The sequence below is a fragment of the Scardinius erythrophthalmus genome, assembly GCF_964197995.2.
Source record: "Scardinius erythrophthalmus genome assembly, chromosome: 6".
NCBI lineage: Eukaryota > Metazoa > Chordata > Actinopteri > Cypriniformes > Leuciscidae > Scardinius > Scardinius erythrophthalmus.
In genome coordinates, this window is record NC_138226.1 from 37,147,073 (window position 1) to 37,170,472 (window position 23,400).

Here is a 23,400-nt window from a genome sequence, read left to right on the forward strand (position 1 = left end):
ATTTAACATACAAAATAAAGGAAGTCACATTTAAAATATGACATAGATGCTATCCTCGTAATAGTGTTCTCAATAAGTATATCCATTCCAAAACATTGAAAATAAATGCAGTTTCTGTGATGTAAAAGAGACAATTGTACATCTTTTTTGTGAATGTGTTTGTGTTAAAGCTTTTTGGAATGAGTTATGTAATACTGTATCTCTCAGAAAAAGAAAAGAAAAAGAGAAGAAAAAAAAACGAAAAAGAAAAAAAAAACACGTCAGAATATGTATTAACACCTTTCATATTATTTATCTTTATCACAATTCAAATTTGCATATCAAGTACACTGTTAATCTATTCATGACACTTTTTTTTTTAATTCACAAATGTAAAGTCTTGGTTATGATCCCACTATTTTCTGGTAGACTATAATTCTGTGTTTTGTCTTTGATGGGCATAATTAAAAAAAAAATAATAATCTTTGAAAAGTCAAAAATGTTTAACCTTGTATATATATTTTATTATTATTATTATTATTTTCTTCCCCTCTGGCTCTTAGTTATTTAATTTGTATTGATTTCGTGAAACATGTCTTGTTTTTTATTGTTCCTGTTGTTATGTATTTGTTACATTTTCTTTCTTCTTCTTTTTTTTGGAATTAATAAAAAAAAAAAAAAAATTGCACTCACAGGCTTCAGATCTGCGTATTTCTTGCGCCGCACTCCAGTGTTTTTTCCTGCACTTCGAACTCGTATATGCGCGCGTCCTACTGGTTGCACTGAAACACGACTGCTGTAGTTTGAACCCGGCGCGCAGCAGCCAATCAGAGCGTAGGTTTTTGTCTCGCGCAGGGTCGCTGCATGTTCACTCATCATGGTGAGTCCAAGAAAATACAAAGTTTATTAACATAAAACAATACTGGTGTATTCTAGCAACTACAAATGACACATGTAAACATTGAATTGTGTTTTCGGTTGAATTACAGACGGTTGTATTGAAGTAAAGGGTATATTATGGACAGAATAAAGCTTGGTTAGCATATAAGCTAATGTGAATGAGTGACTGATGCTAACGCTAAAGCTAATGTGTGTTTGAATGCGAATTTATTATTGTGAATTTTACAGCACTGTGATACATATCTGATCCTGTTAAACATTTCTGCTTGTAAGCAGTTTATTTATGGATATCCGTTTCCTTAAGCTGACTGCATTGCTGTTGATAAAATTATTAGACTAGAGAATATCAACTTAATCACACTGATAAAGTGATTTAAGTTTTCATTGATGGTCGACGATTTATCCCTGATAAACTCTTATAAAACTACATAGTGAAGTTTGAGTGATTGTTAATTGAGTTCTTATGTGCTTGGCTTGTTTAGGGCAGTAAGTTGGTTTGAATTCAGAATCTTCATTTGTCATTATACAAAAGAGTAGGCTACAACGAATTATATGCAATCCTATTTAGTGTAAAATCAATCTCCCACTTTACAAAAAAATGTCCTATGTGCAATTATTCTATATAATAAATAAGCGAGACTGGTAAACAGTACACTGAAATGTGTGTGTATATGTATGTATGTATGTATATATATATATATATATATATATATATATATATATATATATATATATATATATATATATATATATATCTTATATGTATATAAATCACTGGTTTGTTATACATGTACATATATATGAACCTTCTGGCTTTTTAGATAACAAAATATGTAGGCTACTTTTAGCCCAGAAATTATGCTAGATGGTTAGAGTGAACTATTCAAGAAACGTGACATTGAAGGTTCATATAAGCTTGGCTCTGTCATTAGACTTGAGAACATCATCAGACTTTAGATCAGTGATGTGCAGCATCTTTATCAGAGCTGTGGTTACTGTAATGGACTCTCTTGTTCATAACAGTCCTCAACTGATGCTAATAGTGGCCCCAGTCAAGCACCACCTTTTCCTGGTGTTCCACCTTCAGGAATCCCCCTGCCCTTTGTAAGTTGGTGTTGGAAAGCCTTAACTGTAATGCTCTCTCTCTCTCTCTCTCTCTCTCTCTCTCTCTCTCTCTCTCTCTCTCTCTCTCTCTCTCTCTCTCTCTCTCTCTCTCTCTCTCTCTCTCTCTCTCTCTCTCTCTCTCTCTCTCTCTCTCTCTCTCTCTCTCTCTCTCTCTCTCTCTCTCTCTCTCTCTCTCTCTCTCTCTCTCTCTCTCTCTCTCTCTCTCTCTCTCTCTCTCTCTCTCTCTCTCTCTCTCTCTCTCTCTCTCTCTCTCTCCTTAGTTGTTAACACTAATTAATTCCTCAAATGTATTTTTGTGTTTTACAAAGATGGGGCCACCAGGAATCCCGCCTCACTTCCCTCCAATGGGAATGCCACCCATGGGTCAGAGGCCGCCCAGCATGGCCCCCATGCCACCGGGAATAATGCCCCCCATGATGCCCCCAATGGGAGCTCCACCCATGGGACAGGTAAGAGCTTATAGCAAACACTGCTTATGACAGTGAGATTTCGTTTTGAAAGGATGCAGTGTTTTTAAAACGTTTTTTTCTTCTTCTGTGTTGTCACATTTCACAAGTGGCAGAGCACAATCATTTTGTATGGTACATGATGTTTCTGTGTCAGAATGATATTCATATTAATGATCATGATGTAAGTTCTTTATCAAATGCTGTACATACTCTTAGAGTATGCAGATTTGTCACATAAACAACTTGTCTGTAGTTTGTCATTTTAATCGCATAAAGCATGATAATAATTCTCAATTTGGTTTAAGTCAGCCAATAATTTGAGGTTCAGTGGGTGCTGAATGAATTCATGATTGAGTTTTTAGACAGATTCAGAATCACCATGACTTGCGAGTTCAGAGTGATTTGCCTGTTGGTTCAGTAGTAGTTGCACTAAAGTAACCTCTATATGTAATTGTGAAGGACAAGATTGATTAATATTTAATATTTGAAGAACCTAAATCAGACATGTAGTGTGGAGAAACTGATTTTTATTTGAATGTTCTAGGGGTGTCCATGGTTAACCGATTAACCGTTAAAAATTGTAAAAATCGTAACCGAGTGAAACATTTTGCTCGGTTAAGTGGCGTCAAAGGCGTGCATTGAATTTAGTTGTAATACATTTTTGCACCACCAGAGACCGCTAGACCAGTTTTCTAATATGAAGCGGGCAAAGAAAGCGCGCGTCTGAGAGTGAAGGCTGTGCGCGAGCCAGAAACAAACATAGTATCCGCGCGCCACTGATCGCAGCCATAGATCGCAGCACAATAATATCTGTCTGCAGAGCCGCAGAGCCACAGCTTTACCCCAGCAGTTTTACCCCGCGCATGCGCAGTGTCATCACAACAGTTTTACCCGAAGAGTCCGTTTACCGTTACATTAATCCATACAATTTGTATTATGCATTTCCTAAACATGTACTTGCTAATCAAACACTTTATATGAACAAACTACTAATCTATAAAACACAATCGGTCCTCCGACCTTTTACTATTGTGTTGATATGCGCGAGGGAGAGAGAGCAATACAGCAATAATAATACTATTAATTAGTGAATGCTAAAGACCTATTTTTTGTGAATTGGTGAATATTCAGGTGAATTATTTCGTGGCCACGAATTAATAACAATTATTAAACTGTTTTTCTTACCTGTGAAGATAGCTCTTCAGTGAAGGCCGACTATTCTCGTACAGCTTTTTATTCCTTTTTTTTTTTTTTTTTTTTTGTGAATTGGTGAATATTCAGGTGAATTGTTTTGTGGCCACGAATTAATACCTCAGCACGTTTTACAAGACCCTTCTCGATCGCAGCGGCAACGAGCACTTTGATCACTTGATTTAAAAAAACAAAACATTTCAGCGCTAGATCGCCTAAAAAAATGAACGAAATGAATGCTCTGCTTAACTGGAGATGTTTTGTTTATTTGTATTGGTATTCGTGCCTCGAGATGTTTCAAAAGTGGTGGGGACAATATCGACCTTAGAAAATAGTGGTGGGGACATGTCCCACCAGCAAATTACGCCTATCTCGGGGTTGGGCGCGCACACTATGATTAACCGAGTATTAACCGCTAAGGGCCTCGGTTAACGGTTAATGAAAAACTTGAAAACGTGCAGCCCTAGAATGTTCAGTAATGATTGTAAAAATAAAAACATTTATTGAAATCAAAAGTTGTATTTGTTAGCGTTAGTTAATGCACTGTGTACTAACATGAACAAACAATGAACAGCTGTATTTTTATTAACTAACATTAACAGATATTACCAAATACAGTAACACATGTATTTCTCATGGTTAGTTCATGTTAGTTAATACATTAACTAATGTTAACAAATAAGATGTTATTGTAAAGTGTTACCTTTATAATTAGCCTATATCTTTATGTTCCTACTCGTTTGTAAAAAAAAAAAAACATTTAAATGGTGGCTGTCATAAAAACATGACAGATTTATTTAAACACATTAAATTCTGAAGAACAGTAAAAAAAAAGTAATGGTGCATATACTTAGCAAAATGTTCCTCTCTAGAGTTTTTTTTTTTTTTTTTTTCTTGACTGAATTTATGGTCACTGAATGGTTTTTCTGAGGTAAATGTAACATTACGTTACATTGTTTACAAGCTGTTTTATTGATGTCTTTCCATGGTTGAAATGCTGATTGAGCAATTTCATGACATAAGGATTTCGGTCAGTTTTCATGCTGTAACTAGCACTAAAGCGGAAGAAGTAGGGATGCATGATATATTATTGGCCACCATATCGGTATTGGCCGATATATGGTCATTTTTAATGTTATCATTATCGGCCCTATAAATAATGAAATATTTCCTTCAGCTGAGACACTTCAGATGTGCACTGTTCTCCATGATGTTTTTGAATTGCTTGAAATATGATTGTAATCACTTCAAAAAAGGAACATAGAGTTAAGTGCAACATTGTGCAGCTTGTCATATAGGCTACATAAAATTATAATGAGAACATCTTTATAATTGTGTGCTTGGGACATGGATTTAATTGTGAGACTTTTGTTTTTATAATCAGGCTATCACAAATTATATATAAATTTGGATTTAGATTTAGGCCTATCGGCCAATATATCGGTTATCGGCTTTCAAATATAAAGAATTATCGGTATCGGGCAAAATTTTTATATCGGTGCATCCCTAGGAAGAGAGGATCTGTACATGTGCGCTTCACGCTGGCACTTCACTGAAAACAGCCATCTGTCACATTAAAGAGCGCCAAAATGTTTCAATTTCCTAAAAAATGGACCCAATTTGAAATCTGAGACTTTCATATCAAAAGTAAACAAAGCTTATTGCGATATATTGGATGAGAAGCACTCCACGGTGTTCTGTTCATTCATCAACTGAGAACAACACAGACCAAAAGATTGATTCTTGGGATTTAAGAATTGATACTGGTTCATAAAAATGAGAATCGATTAAAACTGAGGAATCAATATGTTTTTTACCCAGTCATAGTACCTCCCAAAGTGCATTGTACCACTGCACTTCACTTAGAATCTCTTGTTTGTAAATCCTCACCTATGTCTCTCTGCCAGCTTATTTTTACAGGGACTGTGATTATTAATTTTATCTATTTTATCTTAGTTTCTCGGTTTGCATCCTTCACTTTGGTAAGGTTACTAAAGTGGAGAAACGTAATAGACCAGGGGCTGTATGTATAAAGCTGCTCAGAGTAAAATTTTAGTCTTAAGTGTCCAAATTCTAAGAATAACATAATTTTACTCTTATTCCTAGACTTAAGAATAAGTGTGATTCATAAAGGTTTCTAAGTGTTAAAGGTATAGCGGAGGATTTTCTTTTTCCGGGTGGGTAGTGTAAACTATTGGTCCACCTAAGTGTCAATCATTCTGGTGATATGTAACGTAAGGCCGTCGTACGTGCTCGTCCCTTAGTTTTCGCTTTCTGCGCATGCGCACTTTCAGGTGTTTATGTGTGGTGGTGAGCTAGAGTTACGGTTTAAGCCATTCATTGAAGCTCGCCGTTTCACCGGGTCCTTTGAAAATGTCTGAGGGTCGCAAGAGAAAACGTTTGTACGAACTGTATGAGAAGAAGAGAAAGGCCTCAGAAGAGAGAAACAAGACCAGAATGTTTTTGGGAGATTGTTTCACACGATGGCGTGCGCTGAAAACACAGGTTGGGCTTCCCACTGATGCCTCAGTCGCGAAGTTTCTACTCGACAGGTAAAGTTTGGCATGCTATTTGGTGAAAAAGTGCAAATCTTCTTTTGGAAAGTAATCTTGTATGAGTGATGCCGACAGCAACTTGTAAACAGAGCGTGCACGAGGAGAACCTCGCACACGTTTAATAGGCGTTCCCTCTCGGGAGCATGTAGTGTGTTGCGCATGTGCATTTTTTCAAAAATTGGAGAGGGCGGTTCTTATCTAAAATTCGGAAAGATCCTCCGCTATACCTTTAAGACTAGGTATCAGCTCCTAAATTATTTAAGAGTGCTGGAGAGGTATCCTAACCTAGTTAGGAGTAAGTTAATAAGATGGCAGCAGAGAGGACGAGACCGCACACTTTCCTTAAAAAATATAATGTATTGGAGTTATGTATATTACAGTATGATATGATGACAGCGAAACAATACAGGCTTGATTGTAGAGCCCGACCGATATGGATTTTTGGGCGCCGATACCGATAAAAAAAAGCCAGATACCGATATATCGGCCGATATTATTTATGTGTATATTATAATACAGTAGCAATATTATTTATGTGTATTATAGTACAGTAAGTTTGGACACACTTTACAATTGGTGTGTACAAACTTTTGATGGCTACTAGAGCCCGACCGATAAAGGATTTTGAAGGCCGATACCGGTACAAATATTTGTTGGTTTTAAATTTATTTTTTATTTTTTTCAGAAACGCGCAACAAAACATTAACAAATTTCCCTAACATTAGTTATTTGTAGTTATTTATGAGTTTTAACTAAAATAATATGATAATGCATTTTAAAAAGAAACTTGTTTCTTTTATTGTCACAACAGAACAGAGGAACATCAAAATATATTAAAGTTCTGATAAATAAAATGTATAAAAATACAAACTTAAGATTTTTTTTAAGACTAAACGTTTAGTCCTTTGAACAAAAACAACAATTTCACATTCAAATTGACAACAAATTCAAATTGTCATAATTTACTCTCTCAAGTTGTTTTTTTCTTCTGTTGAAAATAAGTTATTTGGATGAATGTGGGTAACCAATCAGTTGATGTACCCCAGTGACTTCCATAGTATATATTTTTTTTCCTTTGGAAGTCAATGGGGACCAGCTACTGTTTGGTTACCCACATTCTTCAAACAATTAATATTAGAAAAATATTAGAAGGAAATTAATACAGTTGGAACAACATTAGAGTGCCTGTAAATAATGAGATCATTTTTATTATTGGGTGAACTATCCCTTTAAGGACAAGCGGCAATGTGTTTACAATTGCTACTGTCTCTTTAAGAGCTGAGCACGACACGTCTAATGTACACGCATTTGACAAGCAGATTTTCTCTCAATTTTTGCCTTTACTTTAGACAACCGACTTTGTTTATGTAAGTCTTGTGTGTATTTAACAGTATTAGCACAATAATACTCGAAAGATAACTGTCCAGTATCCAGGCGCTGGTAGAAAGGCTTTTAGTGCATGTGAGCTTCACATGTAACTTACGCGCTGAGAAACGCACACGTTAGAACAGCGCATCAGTATTTAAAATTAAATGTTTAACCGACAAAGCATTAAAGCACATGCACATTATGAACTTTTGTGAACTGCAGTGTTAACATTTTATGTGAATATAGCCTACGTCGCGTTGTTCCGCTTCACTCTCGGCTTATTTAACCGCAGCAAAACTGGACATGAAATATTCATTTATCGGCCGTTATAAATGCCGATACCGATAGTTTTGAGAATGCCTAATATCGGCCGATAATATCGGCCTGCCGATATATCGGTCGGGCTCTACTTGATTGTAAAGGTATTCCTTTTTTAACTGACCTTGTAAGAAATGTAGGCTAATAACTTCTCCCACTCTGCAAATCAATGCTCTGACTGCACTAATGAAAGTAATAATGACATTTTTTGGCAACTGGAAAAATGCAGAAGTGTATCGTGATGACTTGGGTCCTTCAGTCCACAGTAACGCCCATTTCACACATACTCCGTTTGCAGTGCGTATGCAGTGCGTATTTTTTTCCGCACCCATGTTAACAGGTTAGAGCTTGCACACTGCATGCGGATGCGGTCCGGCGATCCGTTCCAGGTGCGGTGCGAATACAGCAGTGCAGCGATCGTTTCCGCACCGAGTCTATTTTTGCTGTGCTGCAAACGCTGAATTAAAGTGACACAATGAAATAAAGTAAAATGAATAAAGTTTGTGGTCAAAATGAACACAGATTGACATGAAAATATAATAATTAGGGCTGTCAAAAGATTAATCGCGTTTAATCGCATCCAAAATAAAAGTTTGTTTTTAAATAATATATGTGTGTGTACTGTGTATAATTAAATTTGTATATATAAATACACATACATGCATGTATATATTTAAGAAAAATGTGTTATTTATAAAAAAAAAAAATATTTATATATAATATAAACTATATACACATATATATATATATATATATATATATATATATATATATATATATATATATATATATATATATATATATATATATACACTATATGTATGCAAATATTTCTTAAACATATACATACATGTGTGTGTATTTATATATACAAAATAATTATACACAGTACACACACATATATTATGTAAACACAAACTTTTATTTTGGATGCGATTAATCGCGATTAATCTTTTGACAGCCCTAATAATAATCTCACCATAAATGTATTTAATTTAATTATACTATTCTAGTCATCTTTTTTACTTTAAGACGGGGGTAAAGCAAGGAAAACTACAATTTACCTCAACAAGGCGACATAATGAACAACATTCGTGGAGGTGGAAAAACAAGTTCTTTGTGACATGCAAGATTTATCGTATTAAAATTTAAATGCAAAAGAAAAGGCACGAGAGTCGGCGTTTTTTGTCAATTTTTAAGTTTTAATTTAAAATGTTTGCGATTTTAATGTAAGTACATGGTTAGATATTTTATCACTTGCTTGAGCTACTTAATAGCCTATATAAATCTATATAGAAGTAGCACTGAATAATGCGTTGTTTAAGTTGTGTTCAAACGTCTATTAAAGAGTGTATATGTGTACAAAGAGAATCGCAATGCTGACTTTTTATTTAAACTTTTTAAAAAATAAAAGTTGCTGATAACTTATGGATTTGAAATACAAATAGTGAGTATGTTTTTGTGGTACAGCCGCAGATCAGTTACACACTGCAAACGCATCATATGTGAAAGCACTATACACAAATCCGCCGCGAACTCTATGGGCGCCGCCATCTTGCCTGCCGCCATTACTGCGTGCCTGCGAGGTGTGAGGGTGTGACACTTGCCGGTGTCCTCTAATGACATTTCAATGAAAGCGGATCCTGGGGCTTAAATATTGTGATTGTCAAAACATTTTAGTTACTAAACTGAATTTTATTAGGTTTAGTGACAACATGTTGCAATGTTTATATTATATTGTACAGTTTCTGGTACGTTTTTTTTTTTTTTATTATTGCTTGAAACAATGTCAGGATTTCAATTCAGTTCAATTGTTAAATATTAGGTACACAAGATAGGCGTTATTTTTTCTCAAGAAAAAAAATTCTCACCTAATGCTGTAAGTTAAACATACAGAGAGCCTTATCAGCTGGCAGTATTTAAGGTTAAAAATAACTCAAATTAAATATAATGCGTTTTTTTTTATTATAATAACAACTTTATTTAATGATATAAGAAAACATATAATAAATATGTAATATAGTTCACATATTAAGCAAAACACTCTCTATAGGCTAGCTCTTTTTTTCTTTCCTGAGGTAAATGTTATGTGACATAATTGTTCTCCAGCTGTTTTATTGACCCTTTCCGCGGTTAAAAAAACACTGATTGATCGATATTATGTATGATGAATATACATTTCGGTAGGTTATGCTACTGTTTCTTTTAACATTGTTCCTTCGTGTTTATTTACTATTAAGTTATGATCGGTTCATGTACCATAGGGATCTGTCACGTCACATTTACAAACGCCAAAATATTTATTGTTTGAATTTCATAATAAAATTGACAGAATCTGAGAGCTGAGTTTTTTTTATATCATAACTAACCTGCTCTGTCTAGTCTGTCGGTCTCCGTGTCCTCTTTGCTTCTCGATTTTTATGTGCGTGAGAAAATGGATGTGTGGCGTGAGAGCGTGTGAAAAGTGTCAATTGCGTGTGTCTCACGGTGAAAGCGTGAGAGTTGGCAGCTTACAGGTATTCAACATTATTTTATTAATCATCTGGCATGCGAGCTTCAGAACCTAAAGTACAGGGCATTGATTGAAGGTCAGAATTACATGAGCTCCGGATGGATTGGCCAGATACTGCATACCTTCGCAGATGAGCTCACATTAAAAGGTGTCGTGCGGTTTTCACAGGCAGTGAACTCGTGCCATAATGTGTCAGTAACAATATAGAGAGAAAACTGCAAAGTTCTCGAAGTAGTGTGTGACTGCATGGCCGGCCGAGGGAAGTGTTGTAGCCATACAGCGGGGAGACTGTACAAAATTAAAGACGAATAGATAAAAATAACATTTCGTACAGCTACATCTGCTACAGCCGCCTACGGGACCAACGCTACTTCCTTAGCAGCAAGGCACGCAGTAATGGCGGCGCTGCTTTACTTCCGTGTTTCGCCGTATTTGTCTATAGCGCGTGCTGCTCCTGCACCACATACGCACTGCACACGGAGTATGTGTGAAACGGGTGTAAGCAGGATCTTAAATTGCACTATTGTGGCACAAACCACACCATACATACAGTATTGGCCAAAAGTGATTTGTGGAGGTTTTTATTTTTATTTTTTATGTCTGTTTTTAATGACCTTACAAAACTTAGTAAAGGTATTATATCTGACAAAAGTATTTGGCAAAAAAGGCAAGCTACAGGCTTTAGAAAAACAAAAAAGCTCATAGGAAAAATAATACATTGACAACAATATAATCAGTTATTAGTATTTGACTGGTTTTCGTTTGTTTTTGCATGCGTTTATAATTTTTTTGCATGATTTGGCATGTTTCATTGCATTATCAGTAATAAAACAATTGACTCAAAGAACAACTACACTCAAAAAAATGACTCATTGGACAAACTCAATTTAATTGATGGCAGGATTTCAATCCAATAAATATGTGTAGCCCCAACTTATAAAAAACTAATTCATGCAATGAAATGTAATTAAGTTGGTCCAACTCAATTTTGACTAACTTAAATGAGTTGGTCCAACTCTATTATGAGCAACTTAAATGAGTTGGTCCAACTCAATTTTGACCAACTTAAATGAGTTAGTCCAACTCAATTTTGACCAACTTAAATGAGTTAGTCCAACTCAATTTTGACCAACTTAAATGAGTTGGTCCAACTAAATTTTGATCAAATAATTTAAATGAAATGGATACATTTAAAAATAAGTTTTATGCTTCTTAAACTTAAATTAGAACATTTAATTTAAAAAAAACAATTAGGAAATCCTTATTTTGTACCCCATAGAGACAAGAGACAAATCTTGATCGAGATGTTTTTATTTAAAACTCAATAGTGCAATAGTTATTTAATGTGAAAAGTACTTAGAAAAATGCAAGTACACATTTTAAAGCCTTTTTCCAAACATGTACAAATGTCTTTGTTCTTACTGAACACAAAGGAAGATATGTTAAAGAATATGGGAAACTGAACAGTTCTGGGCCACCATTGACTTCCATAGTAGGAAGAAAAAATAACAACTATGAAAGTCAATGGTGGCCCAGAACTGTTAAGTTTCCCATATTCTTTAACAAATCTTCCTTTGTGTTCAACAGAACAAATACATTTATACAGGTTTGGAACAACCCCGGGATCAGTAAATGATGACAGAATTTTCATTTTTGGGTGAACTATCCCTAAAGACAAGAACGACAGAAATACACACAAAAAGTGTGTAAGAAAAAGCATGTAAGACTGTTAAAAAATAATAATAATGTGTGGTGTGTGTGTGTGTGTGTGTGCATAAGTATGTTAATGACTCAATATACAACAATGTATTCTCAAATAATTCTCATTGTGTTCTCAAAAAAAGTGCACATCTCATGCAAACAGCTTGATTTTAAGTTGCTGGATTTTTGCATTCAGCCTATGTCCATCCAAATTCATTAGGATTTTCTGGATAAACTTGAAGGTGTACTTGAGGTTGTCAGGAAAATTAAGATCAAGAGCATAAATGAGACCGAACAGCATGATGAATGCCAGGATCACGCAGTCTAGGTCCCTCAAAACCTTAATGCCCTCGATCACAACTCCTATGTCTGCTGTACAATCTCCTCTTTGGATTTTGTAAATCCCCATTTTCTGCATCCTCAGTGGCCTGGACAAAACACAAAACACTTTGGTTAAGCCCAGGTGAATTTGACCCTTTATATTTTAAAAGTAATCAGCAAATTGCATTGCTACTTTTCACTTTTGCTATTACATTGTTGGCTGCCATTTATTTCCATTTTATGGACATAGGCATACACATCTGAAAACTTCTACAAATTCTATTGTGTTCAGATGAACAATGAAAGGCATACACAAAGTTATTACCCCTGCAAAATTATTACTATTAAAAATATTATTTTATTAAAATGAATAAAACAAAATGATTATTCCACTAATACATATTTTATTGTGAAATTAAAATGAAAATTGAGCATTTAATAATAATCAATCATATATTCTTTTAAAACATAAAAGTACTAACAGAATTGTTGTTATATTCATAATAATCACTTACCACATACTCCTTGAAGAAAGAGTCTGGATCTTCAGTCAGGTAGATCATCAGGCCTTTCAGGGTGCACTCTCTCCTGATGTTTATGTTGTCACACTATAGCAGGGGGAAAATCAAGACTGAAATTAGCCAAATGCAGAAAGCTGTACAATAACTAGACAAAACAGAAGACATTGCATGCATTTATACTAACAGTCTCTCTGATCGCCAGGGCGTTTTTGATCTTTTGCCCCTTTACTCCTCCTTTGCTCTTGAAGATCTGCATCAGTTTATCTGAAAAGTGGTCCAGCTGTAGGAGCATTGACTGCAGTGGCTTCGTAGTGATCTGCAGGATATCTGCTTACACCTTCAAAATGGAAAAAAACAACAACAAAAAACAATTTCTTACTACGAAAAGAACCTAATATCGACTAAAATAAAACACTACATAACATGTTTACTTACTTCACTCTGCTGAAAGAGAGCTGGCCATTGATTCTTGAACACCTCTATCATGGGCACTGGCTGACGACAATGGGTTTGAAGTCTATTAATGAATGTGGATTGTGTTTCCGGTATCTGTGGGTGTTAAATGTACTGTAAATATTACTTTCAAATGCACATCCTACAAACATACACTGAACTGTTTCATTATGCCTGAGATGTCCATTTATGTGTTGAAAATAATCTTTCTGTTGCTAGCTCCTTGCATGAACACACATGATACTGGAATGTTGTTAATTCTTCTGGCTTTGGAGTTTCCTGTTTAGCATGTATTTTGTATGTGTGATTAAGAAGCTTACTCCATGTACTAAACGTGCATGGGCAATCTGTGTATGGACATGGATAGCGAAAACTGCCCCTAAAGCACACATGAGTCTGCCTAAAATGCTGCAGAAACAAATACCTGCTAGCTATTTTCGATGGACACATTCTTTGCACTAAAAAAGAAACAATCCTAAAAAGAAGAATAAAAAAGTATTATAAGATACCATATTTAACAAATGACACAAGCAGCCTAAATCAGAATATTTGAATATGACTTACTATAAATAGGAGGTTGCTGTTCACCTGGTCATGTTCATAAAACTGTGAAAGAGAAGATGTTGATTAGGAGTGGGAACCAGTACTCACATGAAAATATGCTTTTTGTTTACATGGTTCTGTTTTACCCAACTCGTTCACTTAAAGGATTAGTTCACCTCAAAATGAAAATTTCCTGATAATTTACTCACCCCAATGCCATCCAAGATGTTCATGTTTTTCTTTCTTCAGTGGAAAAGAAATTAAGTTTTTTGAGGAAAACATTTCAGGATTTTTCTCCACACATTGGACTTCAACGGTAACCAAATAGTTGAAGTCCAAATCAATGCAATTTCTAAAGGGCTCTGAAGTGCTTCAAAGGGCTCTGCATGATCCCAGCTGAGGAATAGGGTCTTATCTAGCGAAACAAAAAAATCCTGAAATGTTTTCCACAAAAAACTTAATTTCTTTTCCACTGAAAAAAGAAAGACATGAACATCTTGGATGACATTAGGGTGAGTAAATTATCAGGAAATTTTCATTTTGAGGTGAACTAATCCCTTAATATTACAATTCTCTCAAGTAATTAAATTGATTTTAAAATAATTTTAAATGTTTACTTGGTACAATTGTCTATATCGTCTACAATTGTCAAAAACAGACGACTATCGTCCATTCTGTCACATTTTTCAGGTGTTCTGATGTAACTTAGGCTAACCCGTCTGTCACTTGCTCTGATTTATCTTGGGCAGCTCAGCTACGATGTTGTAAATAGGTAGTTTACATGATCAAAGTAATCTTAATATTGAGATATAAGTTCTACCTTATGTACGTTACCTCTAGTTTTAATTATTTAAACAGGTCTTTGAACAAAAAAGGCCTGTCGTGTATTTTTTCCCCCACAGCGCTTAATGTCATATGGTGATTGTGAAACACGGAACACCTCACTTCATGATTTTATTGTGAAATGTCTTATTTTTCATGTTAGGCAGGTCAAATTTGATCAAGAAAAACGCAATGTGGCCAATTCAGCGTGAGTGAGTGACGCAGCTAAAAATAGACTCGGCGCCGAAACAATCGAGGCGATCGCAAGCCTCCAATTCATTTTATGACGGATATATCAATCCAGCTAGCAAGCCAATAAGTTAAGAACCAATTTTGCACAGTTACAGTCAAATTCGGGATCGTTAGACTGGTCTAACACAGAATTTGCACGTTGCGTGAGTAAGTTAAGCTATCGAAGGGACACTTAAAACAATTCACCTTGCATAACTTTCACTGCTGTTGCATATTTCACTCAAAATCATGATATAAGTTACACATCCTCTTACAGTGAAATAAATTCTTTATTACAAATACTCAAACAAGATAATACTTACCAATAACGAATACGACGTTGCAGTCCTTGCAGCGGCAGACGATAAAATGGCGGCCACACCCTCTGAGCATGTTCTTCTCTGAGCTTGTCTTGCACATGCGCAAATGACGCTCTCCGAAGCCAAATTAATTTGAGTTAACCAAATTAAATGAAATCTCATAGATGACACTATTTATACATTTTACGTTAGACTTATTAAATATATATACGTATTATTCCTAAGATATATTTAAATAAAGTGAACACAATTTAAATGTGTCATACCTAAGAAGGCCTTGAATCATTTTTTTGAGTGTACGCAATTTGCTTACAAAATCTAACACATTTTTTATAATGTTTGAATAAAGGGTGAATATGTCAATTTTCCTATGCCGGATATCATTTTTGGCCACTACTGTAATGGTATGAAATGGCAGTTCATTGACTTTCCAACTGATCTTCAAACCATCTGGCAAAAGCAAGCCACTTTTATGAGGATTGTTGGAGCCGCTGATGGAACTCATGTTCGCATAATTAGTTACAATACTTAAGTGCCACTTCAGTCAGCACTTAAAAATTAGTCTTAGACTTTGCTGAAAGTTGCTTTTAGCTTCTTTATAAAAGTATCCTACTCTTAGACAACTACTACTTTTTACTACGAATTTTTGACACTTAAGTCAAAGCTTAAGACTATTCTAAAGAGCATTTCTGAGAAGTTTTATAAATACAAGCCCAGATACTTTATTTTTCTATCAGTCAAAATGACAGAAAACATGTTGAATAAACTGTTTTTCGAATTTGGTAAATGACAGAAGTTGTTCGGTAAACGCAACCGTTAGGAGAAGCCTATTTTATTCGCAAATCAGAAATTAGTGGTCACATTGCACATTTTTGCAGGGACCAGTCTTTATTTCTTGTCGCATTTAATTTCAACACAGTTTGTGTTTGTTAGACAGAACAAGTCATGAAAAGTTTATTTGTATAGCACATTTCATACTCAGCAGTAATTTCCATTACGTTAGCATAATTTATTTTAAAAAATTGTTCCCAGAACTGTTTGATTGTTAGTTAGTTAGTTTTAGTTAGTTAGTTAAAGTTTATTTCGGTCAACTTCAAGAAAAAAAAAAAAATAAAGAAAAACAATTTACAAGCTAGGGATGTTAACCGATGACCGTTTGACCGATGGTTGACCGTATCAACGTTAACCGGTCAAAATTGTCGGTAGTCGGTTAAAAAAAAAAAAAAAGTCATCTCTAAATTAGGTTAATATAGACAGTGGACTAAACGCTACTACAGTTAGCCATCTCATTCCAATTTCTTTTTGTGTGAAGTGAACAAATCCCTCACACTCAATTTTTCATAACTCGCCTGTTTGTACTTAATAAACCAATAAAAACATTTGGCGCGAGGTCACAGCGTTTGGGTTCGCGCCCTCACAAGGTTTGCGAAAAGTAAAGGCAACAGGCTAAAACACTCGAGGTTAGAGCCAGGGCAGACGACAGGATGAAGCGTGCAAAGAAGTGTGTGAGACCATTTCACCAAAAAAGAATGACACAGATGTAAGTTGCAACTTGTGTGATACAGACAGTGCTTAAATACAGTAGTAACACATCATATGATGTATCACCTGAAAACGCGACACCCGCAAGCTTCGGGTGAGAAAGGTAGCCAAAGCGGGAGGCAGAGCGGCAGAGAGATCCAAGATGCGACAGAGTTGCGAAATTGCAATCACGATATTGCACAATATTAGGAAAATATTACGATATTGGGGAAAAATTACATTGCGATAGGCTATTTTTTTCCCAACGATATGTATTGCGAGCCATGATCAATATACTAAAGTCAATAATTACCATTCCATATTAATAATTTCACTAATAAGCAAGCTTCATTACAAGTGACAAAAAGGTCACTTAATATTTTATTCCAAAATTAGAACATATTTCTGTCAGAATTCGGTGAACGTTTTACGCAATCCAACTTGGCGGCGCTCTTAACAGATGTTTGTTTGTTCATTATTTCCTCAAAATAAGTAAAAAGAAATCTCTCTCTCTCTCTCTCTCTCTGTTTTCGGTGCTGATGCAGTGACGCGTTCATGTAAACGGCACCTAAAAGCTGTCACAAAGAACCAGCAAAAGTAATGATGAATGAATGAATATGTAAAATATTGCGATGAGACATTTTAATTGTCTATTAATAAACAAGTGTTTTCTGTGTCGGCTGCAAAGGTGAAGTCTGACTCGCGATCTTCGCAGTAATGAACGCGCCGGAGAGAAATACACATTTACGGATTAAATCGTTTTATTTTGTTTTGAATGGTTCTGTTTAAAAGTAGAGATTTCTGTAGATAATAGATCTATTTCTATTTTTTTTTTAGGTGTGTGAGGCTACCTTATACGTTGAGTTTCGGTTCATGGATGATAGCTTAACGTTAGCTCTAGTGTTGTCACGATACCAAAATTATTGTTTCGATACCGATACCAAGTAAAGTATTGCGATTTCGATACTTTTTCGATACTTTTCCTGAAAAGGGAGAAACACTCAAATATCATTGCTGTGCTTTATTTTAAAACCTGGACAACATTCTAATCATATAACACAGTGGTTCCCAAACCTGTCCTGGAGTACCCCCAACACTGCAAGTTTTCTTTGTCTCCCTAATCAAACACACCTGATTCAACTCATCAGCTCATTATCACATGGGTTAATGAGCTGATAAGTTGAATCAGGTGTATTTGATTTGGGAGACATTGAAAACGTGCAGTGTTGGGGGTACTCCAGGACAGGTTTGGGAACCACCGATATAACACACTAATAAATGAACATATGAACAGCAGATATATTAAACATTTGAACAAAATATGAAATATCAAAATATAAAAAATTAATTAGAGCAATGACATTCAAGGTAAAAAATAAAATAAATTTAGCAGCATTATCTCATTTATCATAAGAAACATAAGAGCTTTATCTTGATTCTGAACTGAATAAAAAATATGAACAGCAATTATATTAAACAATGTTTAATATTGGTATGATAAGCCTTATTGGTGATATATTTGACGTGGTGAGAGAGTTGTGGAAGGCCTATACTTCATGTTAAACATAAAGACAACGTCGGCAGTGTTGACGGCAAAATAGGCTTCAGAATAATTCGTTCTGTATTGAGAGGTGCAATATTTGAAAATCGATCATATTTTTTAAATTACATTTTATATTTTATAATTGTCAAAACTTTTAAACATCAAAATGTCATTGATTAATATGTATTCGTGTCAAAACATCTTTTCCTATTCTATTTTGCCTGGAAACGGTTCCAAGACGCGTGCGTGTCGCGTGAAAAATAGGCGTCGGTTCAATTTCTAGCATGTACGCGTTTTCCGCGCGTCTCGAGCTGCGCCCAGACGCATGTGTGTCACGCAGGCAGTTAACATGAGAGCCGAAATCAAAACGGACACGACACGCAGCCAGTGTGTGTCAGGCCTTTACAAATCTGGAACGCGGTCATTATTAGAAGCGATAGCCTACTAATAAATTAAGGAATCGTGACGTATTTAATTTCCGGTTTTCTTTTGAAGTATCGGTGCACTGTGCAACAGAGCAAGGTAGGCAACTTACTTCCATATGTCACTCCTCCTCGCGTCATCTTTTTCTACGAGTCGTGGACCACTTGTGCTCATAGACAGTATATAAACGATTGTGCTCGCACATGCAACCATCTCTGTAGTGTTTTGCCACATGACACTGACAGCGGCAGGTTCTTTGCTGCGTGCGTCAGGAAAAAAACACAGACGTCCATAGGGAGGCGGGTTTTTTTTGTTTTGTTTTTTAAGTATCGATACTGATCAATTTAGGTATCGTGACATTTTTAATTTCCGAGTATCGCGATACTTTTGAAGTATCGATACATCGTGCAACACTAGTTAGCTCCAGTTCAGGCGCTGGCGCCTCCGTGTGTCGTGCATAGCTATCTGCTATTTACTTTTTATTTTAGAAAATTGGATAATGAAACACTGATTAAAATTAAGATACAATTAATACAAAACAAAATTCGTTTTAAAGAAAGGCTTTGTGCTTTCTGTTTGAGGTCTCTGTGAAAGTTTTAAAGCAGTCTTTTAGTGCCGCTTTGATCGGTCGCGTCCGTAATGGAGAACTGTCACGTAAAATAGTTTTTTTCCTCATAAATGCGAACACGAAAAATAAAAGACAAAATACTTTTTTAAAAAAGACAACCATCCACAACTTTATAACACTCCAGTCAAAGTACCTCTTTTTGGTCAACATCCTCCTTTTTGTAGACGAAATAGTCCCAAATAGCTGATTTTGACTTTCTTTTTTGTACGAAATCATCATTCTCTTAATACACCATGGGTGCTACTACCCTTCACATCGCATGTTCCGGCGATGTGACTATTGCTCATGCGCACAGCCCTACTAGCATATTTTAAACTAATCGGTTAACCGGTTTCAACCGGCTAATGAGGCTCGGTGGTCGGTCAAGAAATTTTTTTGTTTTCGCCAACATAGAAAACAAACATTAAGTTAAATTGTAAACAATATTTAAAAGAGAGAAAAAAAAAGTTGATCGACCGAAAAGGTGTCGGCTGAAGCTTATGCTTATTGCGCCGATCCTTTTTACATAACATTTATTTTACACACAACACCAAGTCCCAAAGTCATCAAGCATACAATGACTAAAAAGAAAAAGAAGCTAAATTCATTCAGTTTTGTATAATGTGATCTTTTTTTTTTTAAATAATTTCTTGAAACTACTAATGGATTTACATATTTTCAATTCATCATCGAGACTATTCCACAGTTTAACCCCCTGAACAGACAGACATCTCTGTTTGACATTAGTTCTGATTTGAGGTTTGCTGAACATAAGTGTTCCTCTGAGCTCATAAGGAGTAGATTTAATCTGAAACAAGTTCTGGACACAGTCTGGAAATTTACTATTTATTATTTTATACATTATTTTGGCTATTTTAAATTCCACCAAGTCATTAAATTTTAATAGGTTGGAATTCATAAATAACTTGTTTGTTGGGTGATAATAATCTGTTTTATTTATAATTCGTATTGCACGTTTTTGCAGAATAACAATTGGTTTTATTATTGTTTTGTATGTATTTCCCCAGATCTCTACACAGTAAGTCATGTATGGCACTATTAGAGACTGGTACAATATGTTGAGGGCCTTTGTATCAAGAATGTGTTTTGTTTTAGACAGAATAGCCAGTGTTTTAGAAATTTTTGACTTTATATAGGTTATGTGAGATTTCCAGCTGATCTTGCGGTCAATGATGATACCTAAGAATTTAATTTCATTTACCAATTCTAGTTCAAATTTATCAATTCTTATCTGGACTTTTGTATTTATTTGTTTATTACTAAATAGAATAAATTTAGTTTTATCTATATTTAGTGACAGTTTATTAACATCAAACCATTTTTTAAATGTTTTCATTTCTGCTTCCACTGTGTCCAGAAGCTGTCCCAAATTCTGATTGGAACAAAATAAAGTTGTATCATCAGCAAATAAAACACAATTTAATTGAGTAGACACATTACAAATGTCATTGATAATAAAAATAGTTTTGGTCCAAGGACTGATCCCTGAGGAACCCCACAAGTGACCCTCTGAAGCTCTGACCTGTCATTGGTGAACTGCACAAACTGAAATCTATTCCTGAGATAGTCACTAATCCATCTTTGTGCAACGCCCCTGATACCATATATTTCAAGTTTTTTTTAATAATATTTTATGATCAATGGTATCAAATGCTTTTTTTAAGTCTATAAAAATTCCAACTGAGTAATTTTTATTTTCTATTGCAGAGGTCAGTTTTTCAACCAGCTCTATTACAGCCATTTCCGTGGATCGATTTGCTTGGAAGCCATATTGATGATCGTTTAATAGTTTATATTTTTCAATAAAACTGTCTAATCTTGTTTCAAATAGTTTTTCTAATATTTTTGAAAATTGTGGAAGGAGGGAAATTGGTCTGTAATTTGAGAATAAATGGCTGTCACCATTTTTGTAGATGGGGATGACTTTAGCTGTTTTCATATTGTCCGGAAAAATACCAGTTTGGAGAGATAAGTTAAAAACATAAGTTAATGGTTTAACAACAAATGTCATAACATCCTTAACTAGTGCCATGTCTATATCATTAAAATCTGTTGATTTTTTTTATTTTTAAATGTATTTATTATATTTATTATTTCATTTTCATCTACTGACTTTAGAAATATTGAGTTTGTATTTGATTTAATTATGTCAACATCCACACCTACTTTTGATTCTGGTTGCACAATATTATTTGCTAAATTGGCACCTACATTTACAAAATAATTATTGAATTCATTAGCAATATTGATTGGATTAGTTATTAGTTTTCAATTGGTTTGTGAAGTACTTTGGATATTTGCTTTTCTTAGTGTTTCCTTTGATTGCACTATTTAATACCTTCCAAGTCTCTTTAATGTTACTTCTGTGTTGCTCTAGTAGATTATTATAATAGGCCTTTTTAGTTTTTCTTAATATATTTACTAGCTTGTTTTTATATAGTTTATATTTGAGTTCGGCTTCCTTTGTTCTATTTTCTAAAAAGAGTTTATATAGGAGATTTTTCTTGTTACATGCATTTTGAAGTCCTTTGGTGATCCAGGGTTTGGCTTCATACTTTGACTGTTTTTGCATGATCATAGGACAATGTTTATTGAAAAAATGAGTAAAAATAGACAAGAATTTATTATAAGATTCATTTGGATCATTAATTGAGTAGACTTCATTCCAAGTCTGTATACTTAATTCTTGTTTAAAGGCTCTAACGGATACTGCGGTTTTGAGTCGTTTTAAACTATATACTCCTTGTTTCTTTGTGTTTTGATTCTGAAAAAAAAGTTGCAGTGTACTAAAGACAGGAAGATGATCACTTATATCGTTTATAAGGAGACCACTTTCTATTCTGCTGTCAACTGCATTTGTAAAGATATTGTCAATTAAAGTAGAACTATTTGCTGTGATTCTTGATGGTTTTGTGATTGTGGGAAAAAGACCTAAACTAAACATAGTATCCATAAAATCTCTGTGCTTTTGTGATTTGCGTACATTCAATAGGTCAATGTTAAAGTCTCCACAAACAAAGGTTACCTTTGACATGTCAAACATTTCCACAATTCTGCTGTTAAATGCATCAATACATGACCCTGGAGTCCTATATATACAGCTTACCAGGATTGTTTGCGATTTTTTTTTAACCATTATTTCAACTGTAACACATTCCATCATATTATCTATTTTGATTGTCATATTTTTTACTAATTTACAGTTAAACCCACTACATACATATAAAGCTACACCACCTCCTTTTTTATTAGTTCTATTCACATTAAATAATTCATACCCATCGAGTTTTGTGTCACATTCTCTTTTCACATTTAGCCAAGTCTCTGATAAGGCAATGATGTGAAAATTAGGAAATTGTCTTAAGTAGTCCTTAATTTCTTCAAAGTTAGTATACAGGCTTCGACTGTTGAAGTGTATTATTGATAAAGCATTGTTCATTCTTACACTGGATTTGAATTGTTCGTTCGTATAATACTCGCAGTGGCAATTGTTTGTATAGAAGTGGTTCTCTGGATCTATTTCATTCTCCATATCATAATTTTTGTGATCAGTAAACTCAAAGCAATTCATGTTCATGCTGCATATATCATTCATTGCAGCGCTGTCGGATGATTCGAATTGATCGTGTTCCGCGTCGTCTCTTTCCTCTGTAGTACGAATGGAGTTTTTTAACAGTTCAGTCATGTTAAGTAGTCTTTGTTATCACGCTCATCGATTGATCACCGAACAATTTCATGTGATGCACCATTTTGGATTTTAATTCCTGTATGGATCCAAGTCCTGCAGTTCTTTTATCCATATGACTTTTGCGGATTCTGAAGGGCCAATTTGGCGAATCATAACTTTACAATTTCTAGTCCAGGTTGCATGTATTTTGTTTTGTCGTCGGAGAATACGCGCTTGTCGTGCTATATCAGCATTCTTTTTGGTCAAATGTTCATTTATGTACACTCCGGTTCCAGACAATTTTTTAGC

General features: G+C 34.8%; 1 protein-coding gene and 1 long non-coding RNA gene across 5 annotated transcripts in view; one reads left to right on the top strand and one right to left on the bottom strand.

The window, feature by feature from the left end:
- Positions 1 to 760: 760 nt before the first annotated feature.
- prpf40a (PRP40 pre-mRNA processing factor 40 homolog A) overlaps positions 761 to 23,400 on the top strand; it is a 56,943-nt gene continuing 34,303 nt past the window's right edge. For 2 of the 4 annotated variants that reach the window (XM_081368637.1, XM_081368639.1), the window contains exons 1-3: positions 764 to 859; positions 1,903 to 1,983; positions 2,313 to 2,453. In XM_081368637.1, the coding sequence (XP_081224763.1) occupies positions 857 to 859; positions 1,903 to 1,983; positions 2,313 to 2,453 (225 nt within the window). In that variant the 5' untranslated portion in view covers positions 764 to 856. Of the gene's footprint in view, positions 860 to 1,902; positions 1,984 to 2,312; positions 2,454 to 23,400 lie in introns of all 4 variants that reach the window. The other 2 variants (XM_081368638.1, XM_081368640.1) reach the window with 1 other exon arrangement.
- LOC308692537 lies at positions 13,137 to 15,375 on the bottom strand. Its single transcript, XR_014030357.1, has 4 exons — positions 15,313 to 15,375; positions 13,958 to 13,999; positions 13,376 to 13,489; positions 13,137 to 13,277 (listed from the first exon to the last, which is right to left on the bottom strand). It is a non-coding gene; the product is annotated as an uncharacterized lncRNA (long non-coding RNA).